This window comes from Lissotriton vulgaris, chromosome 11 (genome assembly GCF_964263255.1).
Source record: "Lissotriton vulgaris chromosome 11, aLisVul1.2, whole genome shotgun sequence".
NCBI lineage: Eukaryota > Metazoa > Chordata > Amphibia > Caudata > Salamandridae > Lissotriton > Lissotriton vulgaris.
The window spans coordinates 1,080,570,763-1,080,585,652 of record NC_141699.1 but is presented as its reverse complement, the minus strand read 5'-3'; the positions used below and the strand labels follow the sequence as shown (position 1 = coordinate 1,080,585,652).

General features: G+C 41.4%; 1 protein-coding gene across 1 annotated transcript in view; it reads right to left on the bottom strand.

The window, feature by feature from the left end:
* Positions 1-846: 846 nt before the first annotated feature.
* The window catches only part of PDE6D (phosphodiesterase 6D), a 121,243-nt gene continuing 107,199 nt past the window's right edge, over positions 847-14,890 (bottom strand). Inside the window, exons 4-5 of the mRNA XM_086944555.1 lie at positions 7,220-7,325; positions 847-2,653 (exon numbers count right to left, since the gene is read on the bottom strand). Coding sequence (XP_086800681.1) covers positions 2,572-2,653; positions 7,220-7,325 — 188 coding nt within the window. The 3' untranslated portion in view covers positions 847-2,571. The remainder of the gene's footprint in view (positions 2,654-7,219; positions 7,326-14,890) is intronic.

Genomic DNA, 14,890 nt, shown 5'->3' with positions numbered 1-14,890 from the left:
TAAGGTGCCAAATTTCACCTAAGTGAATTAAAGGGTTCTAGGATCGATGCAAGAAAGTATGAATTATTTTACGTGTGTGATTATAATACGATGCAGAATCTCTTCTGGGAATCGTGGATGAATAGAATAGTTCCTTCATCTCTTAGGGGCCTCTAGATTTTTTCAGGATGTACTGGAACAGATGGAATGATGCGAGGCACAGAGTTAGAGATTGTAAGACTTTAACCTAAGAAGACACCAAAGGCTGTCCAACCGCTGAAAGACAGGAGCTGAGAATCTCCACGCTGAGGCACATCTTCAGATACATAACAGCGTGGGCTATAAACAAAGATCTGTACCCAAGACACTGCCTGCTGAAGTGTCTTTCAACTTTGATGTCAAGATCCTTTTTGGTCGAGCAAAATGGAAGTGAAGGACTCGGCTGGTGCAGGACAAAGTGAGTGCTGCAGAGCTCATGGCCCTTGCGTGTGCTTATATTAGTTTAAAAATATTTTTCTTTATTTTGTAAAAAATTATTTTATCACTCAGTGATTTAAATTACTTATTTTCGGATTATGGCAGGCTACTGCTGTACCTGCATGAAAAACGTTACAGAATTGATTTATTTGAAAATCCCATTATGGAAATTGTTTATATTATCTGTCTCTCGACATTAGGTCTGCTGCAAATCAAGCTGTTAAATTACATTTATTTGTGCAAATGCATTCTTGTTTTCTTTCCAAAAGAAATGTTGTCACAAAGTGAACAGTTACTTCTATGATAAACCTCATAAGAAATGTTACCACTCAATGGGCAGAAGACATCCGTTTAGTTGCACCACACACAAGAAAGTATTTCCAATCATGCTGACAGTAACAATGTTTTAAATAATTTTATTAGATAAGGTAATAGCATACAGACTAGATATTTTTGTTCTTATAAATGATAGGGAATGCATTGTATGCAAAGAGACAAAACAATGGAATAACAAAAGAGAAGTACATGGAGATAACTAAAACTTACAGAAACATTAACATGTAGGCGAGGGAATTGGTGTGAGTGTGTACATACGTATGAGCATCCAGGGATAGCTGGAAGATGGAGCCAAGGTGTACAGGTACAAGAAGAAGGCCTCTTCCGACTTGTGGATGCAACCTCACACACATCCAGGGTTGAAGAGATAAACCATTCTCTGATCATAGGCAAATCCCGTCACTCATTTTGATTATGTAGTGGGGAAAGTAAAACAGGCCTCTATACTCCTGACACAATGGAATTACTGTTTTACTGGGGATTAAGAGAGTTCTCAATAGATGCCTCTGTGCTAAGATGCATCATCACCTGGACAAAATACATTGCAGCAAACTTTCTATTTTCGCGACAAGGTTCTCTTTTCCTCCAGAGGTGGCCCACATTTTGAATGATTGATAATATCAGTTATTGTACTAAGACATGCTGCCAAGTGCCATGGATGCCACACAGGTATCTGTCCACTTATTCTCTTATAGTTACCCCTTCAATCTTTGGTCAAATATGCAAGCACAAACTAGAGGAGAATACAAATTATAGTCCTCTTTTTACATTTTTCAACATAGGAACATCTTATTTTTTTTTAAAGTTCATGAACCTCAGAGGCACAATGAGGGACATTAAAGTCATTGACTTAGCTATTAAAAGTTATGCCTGCTCCCCATGCACACTTCGATTACTCAGCAAAGCGCAAGCTCTGGAAGACGTGTTCCTGTGAGGAGCCCTCCTCTTTCCTCAACAGACTTTTAGACAAAGTCTGCCAATTTTAAGCCTTGCCCCACAGTGGTTCTGTAAACCAGTGAGCACAAGGAGATGTTAGAAGCCAGACTAAAGCCCTACTTCAGTCTTAATTTGATAACGAGGGGCATGCTTCCACAAGCCAGTACCTGTACTTCTTGTACCATTAGACAACAGAGTTTGCATGACATGCACACTACGCTTAAACCCATTTTGTAGGTTTTCCCCGTATCACCCTGGAGATTTGGAATGCAGCGCCATAATACAAACATATAAAAATAACATAGAACTTTGTGGTAACATTTCAAGTAAACATTCTTCGAACATGTGTTCATTTAGATGATGGTTGATTTTCATGATAACCCTTCATTGATCATTCATCACTGAAGTATTTTATTATTGCCACATCCCCACAGTGTGAGCGTGTGTTTACTAAATGTGTGCATGTGTCAGAGATGCTAGCCAGCATTAAAAGCAGGGTGCCTAACTTCATATTAGTAAAAAGGGTTACGCTGCTATAATTTACACAAGTCTTTGTGGGCATGTTCCAGCCCATAGTTACAAAAAGAGCAATTTGGGGTGTTGTTCATTCTCCTCCGTTGTTCGGCCAGTGACGGCTCCTCCCGGGGTCGGCTCTTCTCTTTTGAGTTTTTGCTGGTTGGACTAGTACTCTGTATCCAATGCCAGGACTCCAGAACAGGTCTGGTAAGCTCAAAGGAAGAGTCTTTTGCTAGCGAGTCGAGGGCTTGTCTTTTTATGGAGGGAAAACTACCGCTGCAAAAATGAAAGTTGAACGAAACCGGGAAAAACAAAGTCCTTTTTCCTTCAAACATAGAAAAGTCTCACCCTGGAAGTGCTTACAAGCAAGTCGTCGTCAAAGAACTTGGTTTCTATGATAACATTACCACTATGACAGGAGAAAGAAAAAGAGAAAGGGGAATAGAGTTAGTGAATACCAACAATCTACCAGAATGTGATTGACAAATCTAGAGTGAAGGGGTCGGAGCAGGAGGTTGGCAGACACAACAATTGCCTTCAATTCTTTGGAGTCATTGATTAGTCAATAAGGGGATGGTGCTGGTCTCTCCTGTTAGGAACGGATAGTCTAACCATAGAGGAGCTGAGAAATCCTTGGAGTGCGAGTGGTGCACTATGCAGTTTGCCCTGAGTCTGGATGACTGCATAAGTGAATGCGTGCAGGTGAGCCTGTGTAACTAATGCCCATGTGTGTAGATTGCGATGCAGTAGGTGTGTGGAAGGAGGAGGAGAAGAACCTGCATTGTCTTGAATGTGGGCAATGGCATTGTGGCACTATCTGTACCTGAAAAAGTTCTCAGCCACCAAGACTCTAAGAGGGTAGACCTTTGTCTCAAAAGTAATCTTCACCACATTGCCGACACATGCAGCATCCCAAGCAAATATGAACAGCATCACTGGGACTTCTCTCTGCATCTCTTACCCATTTGAGTAGTGCCCTTTGCAGGTTGGCACATTGAGAAACACACTGGTAGCACCCTGGAATACTTGGGAGGTCACCTTGATCTTACCAGCAGAATCATGGAAAGTAGACTGACACAGGCATATATTGGTAGCCCCCTGGCGTACAATCACAACATCCTGCCATTTCATAGTAACAATTCTCTTATTTTATGGCTGATGAAGATTGATGCGCTACTACATAATGGAATAATATCTCGTTTTTTCATTATCACGGTGGGAAGCAAGGTCACTTTCGGATTAGTTAAAAACTTTCACTTATAGTTACTTAAATAAAAAGCTGTGAGTGGGAAGGAGATGGTGTTGGAGTTAAGTGAGAACTACATGTCCAACTAGACTACTTGAATAGGGGAGAATGCTGGGCACGAAGTAGGAACGCGGGATTTGTTCAAGTAGGTTTTGTTCAATGTCAGTGGCTTGAGTCGAACCACAACAACTTTACTACATAACCACTAAAGACAATATCAAAACATGAAGGAATGCCTTTTTTAAAAGATCAGTTACAGCATCTCTCTGAAGGTCAAATACTGTGCTTGGGTTTTCAGGGCTGGGTATATCGCATAACTTTGGGCATTAAATGCCCTTTCCCCGCCCCAGAGTTTGTCATCCAAACGTTTGATGTTGAATTGTTTGCAACCTGGACGACAAGAGTTGTGGCTCGGGCACAAAGAAGTGAGCTTCTGGAGGTAAAAGAGGCATCAGTTTTAGAATTATAATAAAGGTTTGTACCACAGTCAAAGCGTTCAGAGTGCCACAGTGAGCCAGCTGACCGCTTTCAACGCAGGTTTCATATGGTCTTAACTTTGAAGTTTAATACCAGTCTGGTTGCTAGGGTTTTGCATCATTTGATTCAGGGTTGTTAGGTTCTCTGAAAGGTTTGTGGAGAATATGCTACAGGGATGTATACTAGCCTGTACCTCGACCATTGGATCCCTTGCAGCAGTGGTTGAATTTACAACTTGACACATGGAAATTTGTTCTTTACCCACAGTGTTAACCTGGTTGAAGAATGTGAATGCAGGGTTTAATATTCTGAGAGCTAGGCCACTGAAAAGGGATTGTTGTGTTTCCTTACACCTGGGACGCTTAGTATAAGGATCTGATTCGCGTTATTGTTGAGGCACAGGATGACGTCACTCATTTAAGGGTAGCTGTGCCAAGATAGCTGATGAGGTTGGACTTACCCCCACCTCCTTATCTAGGTGAAGATGGATTTGTATTAATATATTTGGTGTTCCAATTCATCGGTCAGGCCATAAGGTGCATGTAAACGTTGAAAAGAAACAGGAACCTCGAGGTATAACATGAAGGGCTCTCCAAATGGACCATTTCAATAACTTCCTTCTAATCCTCAAATGTTCATGTTAACTAAGATGCAAATTGATCCATTCTAGAGTTATCCCATAAAACACATGCAAATTTTCATCCTTAGACTGAAATCTGACTGGGGCTTTGATGCCCCAAGTGTCATTAAAGGTTTCCGGTCACTTTGTTCAATACTATTTTTAATATGCAGGTTTGAAGCTAATTAGAAGCTGGGTGGGATATCAGGATCAGCAGTAAGTTTCTCAGGGAGCAGAGCAATTATTGTTGGTTTAAAGCATACTGGGTGTGCTAGGCGTCCCAGTGTACAAAGTCAGACATGTCCTGTTGGCAGATTAGAGTCTTTGATTTGACTGGCTGGTTAGCATCCCTTCCGTTGTCACAGTGAAGCCAGACCAACCTGTGGTAGGTGTTGCCTGAAGGGAATAACGCAAATCCTCACTGTTTTTTTATCTTTGCCTCAAAAAGTGTTGCGAACCATACATTGCCGTTTATTTTCTCACAATGGTAGGATTAATTATTTCCCCAAAACATGTGAAAGTATTTTTTGACACATTATTAATGCAGTATCACCCTTAGTTTTACCACATCATTTAATCTCCCTCAAGGCTAGTCCAGTTATTAGTAAATTCTTATCCATGTGATCCTTTTGGAGTCTGCGGACAGGCTTAAGTCTCAGAAATAGGATTTTTGAGGCCATTGTTTGAGGGTGTAGAGCCAGTTAAAGAACTCTACAGAAAGGAGGTTTACAAAGCCTGGTACGGAGTATATATTGGTTGTCACAGTGGATGAATTAGGACCGAGGTGACAGTGAGGCATCACACAAAATAACTACTGCTGGGGCAGGAATCTTGATGCATGGCCAGGCATCTCTAAATACATTAACCAGTTACTCTCTACTCCACTCTTTATAGCGTGCAGAGAAGAGTTGTAAAAGATATTGATGGTGCCACCTTTGAACCAAAGTTCTGTCACTCAGTCGCTTCCTTCTTTCAATAGCTGATTGGTGGAAGTTAAAGAAATGTGTATTGGCTGGGTGAGTCTTAATCAGCATGACATAAAAAAAAAAAAGGGACTGCATCGGACAGCTCAACATTGTCACGAAATATGTTGTTTGTGTGATTCAAGTAAATTCCCTGAGTAACGGATTTTGGCTCTTTGGATTTGAGGCAAGTTCATCAGTGCAGAGAATAAATCACAGTCTGAAGCATGCCCCTTTGCCTGTGTCTTACAATGTTATTCCCTCCCTTGTGTGCAATTATTACAGCTATGGACAATATGTCTGACAGTTATGGGTCGTGCATAGTTTCGTTTGTGTTGGCCTGCTCAGCATGCATCATGAACCTTTTCTGCTCTGGCTCTTAAAAGTCCCTATTCTCAGTGATGAGGAAAGGTTTCAAACCTGTAGTCCTAGTTCTGCATCAGAAGTATCTTCACTGATAGTCATAAGCGTTGAATAGAGTAGCTAGCTAAAGATACATTACTTCCATGACTGTCAGTCATGTTATAAGAAAAGGAGACAATTTTGCAGTGTAGGATACAATGTAAAATGATGGTCCGTTTCAGGAAAAGCAAAATCCACCAATCATGTAAACAAGTTTCTACGCCTTTCTTGACTAAGCCTTGCTTCAGCTTGAGAGTCTGCATCTAGACAATAGTGTCCTCTAAAGGTATGCATTGACCTCCAAGTGGCTGCTTTGCAGATATCTTGAATCAGGACATGCCTGGTCTACTCTGGGGTTGCTGCTTTACCTCAATTTGAGTGAGCCTTAAGTTTATATGGGAGAGGTTTGTTGGCAATCTGGTAACAAAGAAATACATGAAATTATTCATCTTTCTATGGTTTGTTTCGAAGCAGCTAAACCTGGTCGTAAAGAGACATTGTTTACAAAGAGTTGGTGGGATTTTCTTACATCCTTTGATTTATCTGAATAAAAATAGAGAACTAGTAAAATCTAGAGAATGTAGAGTTTTTCCGCTGCTGTACAGTGGTTAGGTAAAAAGGTAGGCGAGACGACGGTGGGGACGGTGGGTGCTGGAGTTTGTAGCTGATGCTAGGATTTGAGCTATGGAATAAAGGAGTCAAAACAACTTCACTGTGTGGAGTTTCCGAACAGTAACATTCCAACAAATTTTGGGTTGAAGGAGGAAACGATCAGAGCGGGTAGATATTCTGTTAGAGAAGAGTACCGCACCCAGGGCTAGGGCGAGTGAACTTATATGATAAAAGCCTAGTGTTCAAATTGATAGTGACGTAAGGCTTATGTTCTACCTTAGATAATGAGAACAGATGCATTACTTGGTCTTTGGATACCAGTATAAGGGTGGAGATTTATTTGACATATGTATCGTGAACCATTTGATGGGGTGAAGTAATCTATGAAGAAATGGTATACTGGATGGGATACTGGATGGGACTAGCACACGTGGAAGGTTATCGCAGTGAGGGTACATTTGAAAGACAGTTGGGTGCATGTAAATGGAAGGGCTTATGTTAAAGCTGTATTCTAAGCTGTGTCTATAAAATATGAACATTATCACATCATCTTTGTGCCAAAGACAATTACCAATGGGTGAGAACCTACAGGAGGCACTGTGACAACAGGTGGCTGCTGACCAGTAGCATATGCTGCAAGACCCCTTTAATACTTACGTTAAAACATTGGCCGGCATCATTTGAGATTCTGGTGCAGCCTCTATCAAGGACTGCCAGGTGTTCATAGAATTGGGTATTACAAAGCCAAACTCGAAGAACCACTCTGAAAAGAAAGGATAGAAATGATAAAAAACAATACGATACAAGCCAACATTTCGGAAGAGAAGAGAGAGGTCCAAAAAAGAAAATCGAGGCAAATTAATTTTTCCACCGACTTGTGTTGAAGATTTTCAAAGAGGAGGATCATTGGAATACTGTACGGAAGCCCATGAAAAAGGGTTGTCCGCTTGTTTAATTTAAACTTTTACGATCAGGAGAGACTGTGTTAGGTCAGACAACATGGCACCCAAGCGAACATTTTACCACAATACATTTTTGAAACACCGGTAACCTGGAGACACACATTGTGTTTAGAATTATATGACTTTTTGCTAGCACAGTTTGAGGGCTCAATAAGTTACACATTGTGCTTCATCCAATCTTATTCCAGTAGCAATTTTTGTTGCCAGGTGAATTTCTTTCATGGCGCTCTAAGTTTGGGAACCTACTCTGCGGTGTGCCAGTGAGAATTAGGAGCTGGGTGTTTTTGGGGATGCCCTTCCAAATCTTGCGTTATTTTGAAATTCTTGCCTCAATCCTTACCCTTGTCGCAGTACTGACAGATTTCGACCAGATTTTAAAACACAGAAATACATATATGAGGAGCTAAGAGGGAGCCACTGTCTGTCTTTGTGTCCTGAATATGCCATTCTTCCTAGTTGGACAAATGGTTCAGTGTCCTCCATTCCTCTTGGTTCTATCTATTGGCACACCCTATTGACACCATGGCTCTTGAGTGCCATATGAAGAAGTCCTAATTGTTAAGTCCAAAAGTGTCCAGTAGGCAGCTGGGCTGATCTTTCAGTGACTCCATGCTCTCAAATCTGTGGCAGACTGAGTGAGAAAATGACAGAGTTGCTTCCCCTGCCACACACCTCCATGTGCAGTAATGATGTTTTTCTGGCCAATGCTGGTTTATATGGTTCAGCTCTCCTTCCTCGTCTTTGAGACACTGCTGATGGGAGCGAAATGTGTGAAATAGAGTTGTCCTAGATATCAATCATTTTTTTCCACACGGTATTTTGAGTTACATAACAGAACAAAATGACAACTGTACATTGCGAGGGAAAAATCACACAAGGAAGGGGGGCGGGAGTTGGTATGGGGGGGTGGGGGATAATGCAGGCCAGAGAAGTTAGCTCTTCAGAAAAGGGAGTAAAAATGACACAGTACCACCTCGGTCTGGGAGTCTATAAATCGCTAATGACACTATTTCATTGAACCTCAAACGTCCTTTTACAATCTGTGACATAATTTTCAAAGGATCCAGACATTCTGTGGGACCGGCCCCGTCTCACCAGTGCGGGACATATGGCACCAGTCTCCCAATCAGAGTCTTTATACAAGTCCTAAATGGCTTTTAGATCCTTTTGAATCCAAATATTTTATCTGCCACTATCGCAGTCAATTTCTCTATTGTGTAAAAGTGACAAATATTTGTCCACCATACAGCCGTTGAAGCTATTTGCTTCCAATATTGGGCCAACGTTAATCTATTCGCTAAAAGGAACTGTGCAGTAAAAAGCCAATAGGCAAATGCATAGGATAATCCCTCCCCATTTCTGGGTGGCCCAAGAGAACCACAACTGGATGCAGTGGACTGTGTGACAGTGACTCCTGTTATATCTTTCATGAGGTTTAGCAAGGCCATCCGATGGGATTGAGCTTGTGGGAAGGACCACCAAACATCACCCTTACTGCGCCTCAGGCACATACTGCATCACTGAGCGCTGTAGGTAAAACATTTTTGGGCAACTTGTCAACTTGCTGTCACAGCAGAACCTTCGCCTCAGCCTGCATAAGGATTTGTGCTGAATTTGCTTTGAGGCACACTAATGGCATTATTTGCAAGGTGTTTAGTGTCCTTTTGACTACTTAGCTTTGTATATATATTTGATTTTCCTGGTATTGGACACCTCCTCGAAGTCAAAGTGGTTGGGATAACGGAAGGGGGATTTAAACAATTAAAAACCAGGTTTTGGACAACATTTTGTCAACTCATGCCACGTCAATCATTCTACAATTCAATGGTCTCTGTTTTATACATGTGGTTTGACATGGTGCATTGTCTAAGCCTAAATTGTGTACATCCAAATAACGGCTCTACACTTCAATCAACCTGGCTCGGATTCCACCCACACAACCAGACACACTCTGGATGCCATCTATGAACTACGGGTGTAGTTTTCACACTTGTCCGAACGACCAACATACTAGTGTTCATTACCTATTAAGAACAATGCACACATCATAATTTATTTGATGTACTCCACCCAACAGAGGAAAAACCCATATTAACTCGAGGCCACCGAACAACTAATCTTCAAAGCTACTCCCCTGAGCAGTTGACTGATTAGGTCTCTAGTATTGCGGACTCTTTACTCACATCACACCGTTTAACTGTTCGCCTCAAATCTTCGAACTCGTAACCAGCTGGGCGGACAATATAAATCGCTACCAACAGCTACAGAGGGATAAAGACTCCATCAAGAAAGTTACAAATCGTAACAAGTCCATCAAGGTTTCAAATGTTAACTTCCACTGAAAGAAACTATTTACGATCACTTCTGAATGAATGAATCTTATGGTGACTTCGATGGAGAAGGTCTAATGTCGTCACCTATGCGATTCCTAAATTCAGTTCCTTAACAAAAACGGGAAACCTGGTCTAAGGGAATCATAACAAGAATTAAGGAGCATGGAATGATCCACAACATGTTGGAATCTCTTCTCAATCCCACATATCTAAAGGATACATGTCTCCAACTGCATTCAGTGTAACCCCCAGGTGGTTATCTGATGAAATAAAGATATAGGACACAAAAATACTGCCAAAAAAGTTATCTAGAACACAAATATCGACTTTATACTTTGAACATAAAGGCCAAAAACATCAACAAAAATATAAAACGTTGGCAAAATCAGTTAAGTATATTGAATTTGAACTATTGAACACTAGATTGGCTTAAAAGTTTTAACATGCAAAATACAAAAGTTTATTTTAAAATAATTGAAAAAATATTTAGAAATATATAAACATACATAACATACTAATTGTTGAAAAACAAAAAATGATAAATACATAACTTATAATGTACATTTACCTTTTACAATGAAACTATAGTAAAACAATTTTAAGAAACAAATAAAAAAAAAAAAACTTGATTAAGTAAAATTCACTACTCCCACTCCAACCTGAGCAACAGTGCTAGACTTCAAAGTGGTCAGATTTACTATTCGAACTCCCATGTAAACAAAAGTAGGGAAAGTGTTGGACGTGGGAGGGGTCAAATTAACTATTCCTGCCACCAAAGTTATTAAATAAAAACATTGAATATGGAGCAAAAAAAAGTAAAACATTTTTTGAAGAAAACGTTGTTTATTAAATATAACATTTTATTTTAAAAATACAAATGTGAATAGGATAATACCAGAAATAGCTGACCAATCTGGTCGTACCCAGCACACTCTTCAAGGTATTGCACAGACCATAGCGATTTACTACAACCGCTTTTATGCGGCAACCCCTTATTTCCTGCACAAGGTACCCCTTCCTTGCTTGCCCCATTAAGAGGTTCAATTGTTGGACCAACCACTGTCAGTTGAAGAGGTGGGAGCAGCCATCTCAGGGGTGGCCTCTGGGGAGCCTTCCTACTGGAGATCGATATGGGCACCATTGTGGTCATGCAAAAGACACAACTGCCGCCAACCTCCTGCTCAGACTACCGTACATCTTTCTCATCAATGGTGAGGTTAAGATCTATGCCACGATACTAGCCACCTGACTCAAGAAGGTTCTCAGCACCCTCATACATCCCAAACAATTAGGTTTTATGCTGACCAAGAGCACACAGCACTGCCTCTAGCGTCTCCATTTCGCCCTAACTCACGTCACCTGCTTCCACCCGGTTTGGCCTGGCTTCTTTTTGACTTTGAAAAAGGCCTTTGATACAGTGGACTGGATCTATATAGAACGTGTGTGGTTGAGGAGGGGTTTCGGACTCCGCTTTCGAGAGTTTGTCCACGTGCTCTACTCTAATCTGAACCTGTGCAGTAAGGTTAAAGGCGTGCTCTCAGATGCCTTCCCCATCAGATGATGGACTCAGCAGGGTTATCCAGGGTCACTTCTCCTTTTCGCCTTGTCAACTGAGCTGCTCAGGTGCGGGGATGAAGATGGAATGGGTATCACGAAGATCGAATCGCACTCTATGCAGATGATGTCCTTCTCTTCCTGATGGACCCTGCGGTGAGTGGCACTGATGCCTTAAGATCCATCAACTCTTTGGTGAATTTTCAAAGCTACACATGAACCCAGCTAAGTCTGTATTGGTGCCTCTGGCCCCGACTCGGGCTGTGTAGCCTGGCAGAATGACATTCCTGTGCGCTGTCTCGGCTTCCGATATATGGGAATATGGGTAGCGCTCCACCCTGAAATCACTTGGTCTCTTAACCTTGGCTCCTGGATGCGGAAAACCTAAGAGGAACTCAATAAATGGCAATCCCTCTCGCTGAACTTGATAGGCTGAATTACACTCTATAAAATGATGATACTTCCCGGGTTCCTTTAGGTTTTTCAGAATCTTCCCATACTCTTGCCTCATTGATGGTTCCACGAACTGCATAGGCTAGCATCATCGTTGCCCTGGCATAACCCTAGGCCTTGTCTAGCCTTTATCCACTGCCAAAGCTGGATGGAGGACTGGGGATGACCAACCTTTAAATCTACTATCTCGCAACTCGCAACTCCCAACTCCTGGTGATCAATGGCAGGTTTAGTGGAGGGTAGTCTGACCGTGCCTACCAGTTGGAGCTAGTGTGGTATCCTCAGATTATGGCCATGCTGTAAGGGTCCTCGGTCCACCTTTCCTGCCGTGACCCGGGTATTTTTCTCACCTGGAGAGCTGCCCTCCGTCATACTAAATGGGACACTAAACCCACACTCCAGACCCCATTATGGCAGGGCACATGGCTGCAAGAGGTGGCAGCGCTGGAAGGCTTTGGTAGAAGGGACCTCATTGGTATACCACAATTGGTTGACATATGGTCCGTGACCTACATACACTCCTTCCAGGAGCTTCAAGAGACCTATGCACTCACCTCTTTACAATTCTATATATACCTCAAACTTCCACTCCAGAATTCAACCCTCTAGAGGCCAAACTCATCATGGGCATGGTGGGCAAGGGAGGTAAATCCCAAATCTACTATACACTAGTCATTAATACCACTGGTACACTGGATCATCCTAGGACATTTTGAGGGATGGGTGGTCCCCTTGAAGAGGACGACTAGCAGGATGCCACGATGGTCCCTCGAGTCAAACATTTCCTCCAGGTTACGTCGGATTAAGACCTACTATCTATACTGTGCCTACCTTCCCCCAGCCAGAATACACCGAAAAGGCCTTTTCCCTGACCCCACCTGCCCTCCCTGGTCTGGCGCCCCCACAGACTTCCATCACATGGTATGGTTGTGTCCGGTGAATCAGTGATACCGGACTGCGGTGACGAGGGAAGTCAGATGTGTTGGGCTGGGAGGTACAACTCTCCCCTTTGCTGCTGTTGCTGGGTGTTCTGGGGTTCTCAAGAGCAGACCGGACGTTCCTGGGCACGGCCACCATGGTGGCCAAGGGTGATACAGCAGCCCGATGGAAAAATCCTTCTCCCACAGTGATATCTCAGTGTAGGTGCAGAGTGGATTGGGGTGATCAACAGGAGTGCCCTGTATACGAAGACAGGGGGATGCCCCTCAAAGCACAAACGCATACGGGGAAAATGGTTGGGACAACTGACATGAACCTTTGACTGCAATGTGTCTTTTGCTGTTGCCTCCTTGTCTGCCTATGGCAATTCGCCTCACACTACTGTGTAATTTTGTACAATGTGTTCAATCGGATATATACCCTCTTGTGCTACCTAAGTGATGTATATTAATTGTGATTAAAAATTAAAAAAAAGGTTATAAAAAAATACAAATGTTATATTACAAAAAAACGTAGAAATCTAAACATTACAAAATAATTTAAATTAAAACACCTCCCTCCTTACTATCCTAAAAAAAGCCATTGACGACTAAAATTATTAAAAGATATTATGAACCTTGAAGAATATGAGAATGAATATAAGCATAATACTGGCTTTATGTCTGTATGCCATATAAAAATATTGTCATTGCAATACTATGAGAAATGTTCAATAAAAATTGTTTTAAAAAAATATTATGAAAATAAAAAAACACAACTATAAATAAAATTACCACATTAAGCAAATAAACTAATCAACCCATTAACCATTAACAATAAAAATATTAAAACAATGTATATAACTATCAACTAAAACAATTCTTTACACAAAAAATGAAATAAAAATTAAACAGAATTTAGATTTTTTTTAAAACTCTGCCCACACCAGTCCCCGACAAACCCAACAACCTGCTAGTAAATGAATTCCAAATAAAAACTTTCAAACTATACTAAAAGAATATGAACACGAATACTATAATACTAATACTAAGTTAATAATATTTAATAAACTAATTTAAAAAATAAGGTCAAGCTTTAACTCGGAGTAATTTCTGAAGAGTAACAGGATAAGGAACACTAGGTCTGCTCCCACCTCACAAAGTCACTAGACCCAGGTAGGTGGCAGACCTAGAGGACAACTGAAATACTGAGCAGCTTGGAAATGTAGAGAGCCAATTAACTGCAGTGCTAATGATTTCCAGACCCCATATATTTCCAAGAATGTGGCATTAACAACTGTTAAAAGCAGCTCTGAAGGACAAAAAAGGATAAAGATAGTGGTGAAATGTTGCTGAGGTACTGAGGTCATGAAGGCTAACAGATGAGTGGTCATGCAGTAGGAAGTTTAATGGAAGCCCAGGTGTAGGGGGAACTGAAGTCTGTGGCAAAACAATTAAAAAATGTTTAGAGAGAAAAGGGGGAGATAAAGGAGAAGGTGAATGGGGTGGCCATTGGATCACTTATGTTTTTTTAGCCTGTAGAGGACTATCAGCCTGATTCATGAAGCAAAATTGCACTCGCAAAGGGCAAGATTCTCAGAATCTTGCCTTTTGCGAGTGCAATTTTGGCATTTGGGATTCACAATTCCAAATGCAAAAATCGCTAATGAGGAATTAGCAAATATGCGAGGATTAGCATTTAAGGAATCTCTATTAGAGATTCCTTAAATGCTATTCATGACACTTGCAAAAATTGCGATTTAGCAAAATTGGGCCGCTATTTACCGAGAGGTCAGACCTCTCGGTAAATAGCAAAAACATAGAAAAATGCTTTTAAAAGCATTTTTCGAAGTTGCATGTTGCACACACACATGTCCTTTGGACATGTGTGTGCGCAACACCTGTTCAAATGTGCATTTTAGGGGTGCTACAGGGTGTCCTTTGGACACCCCTGGCACCCTTAAAATCGCTATCTGATTTGCGAGTAGCAAATTGCTACTCGCAAATAAGGGATACTCCCCATTCATTCCTATGGGCCGTTATTCCTTTTTTTGCGAGTAGCAAATTGCTACTCGCAAATAGAGAACATGTAGGAATCGCTATTGATTT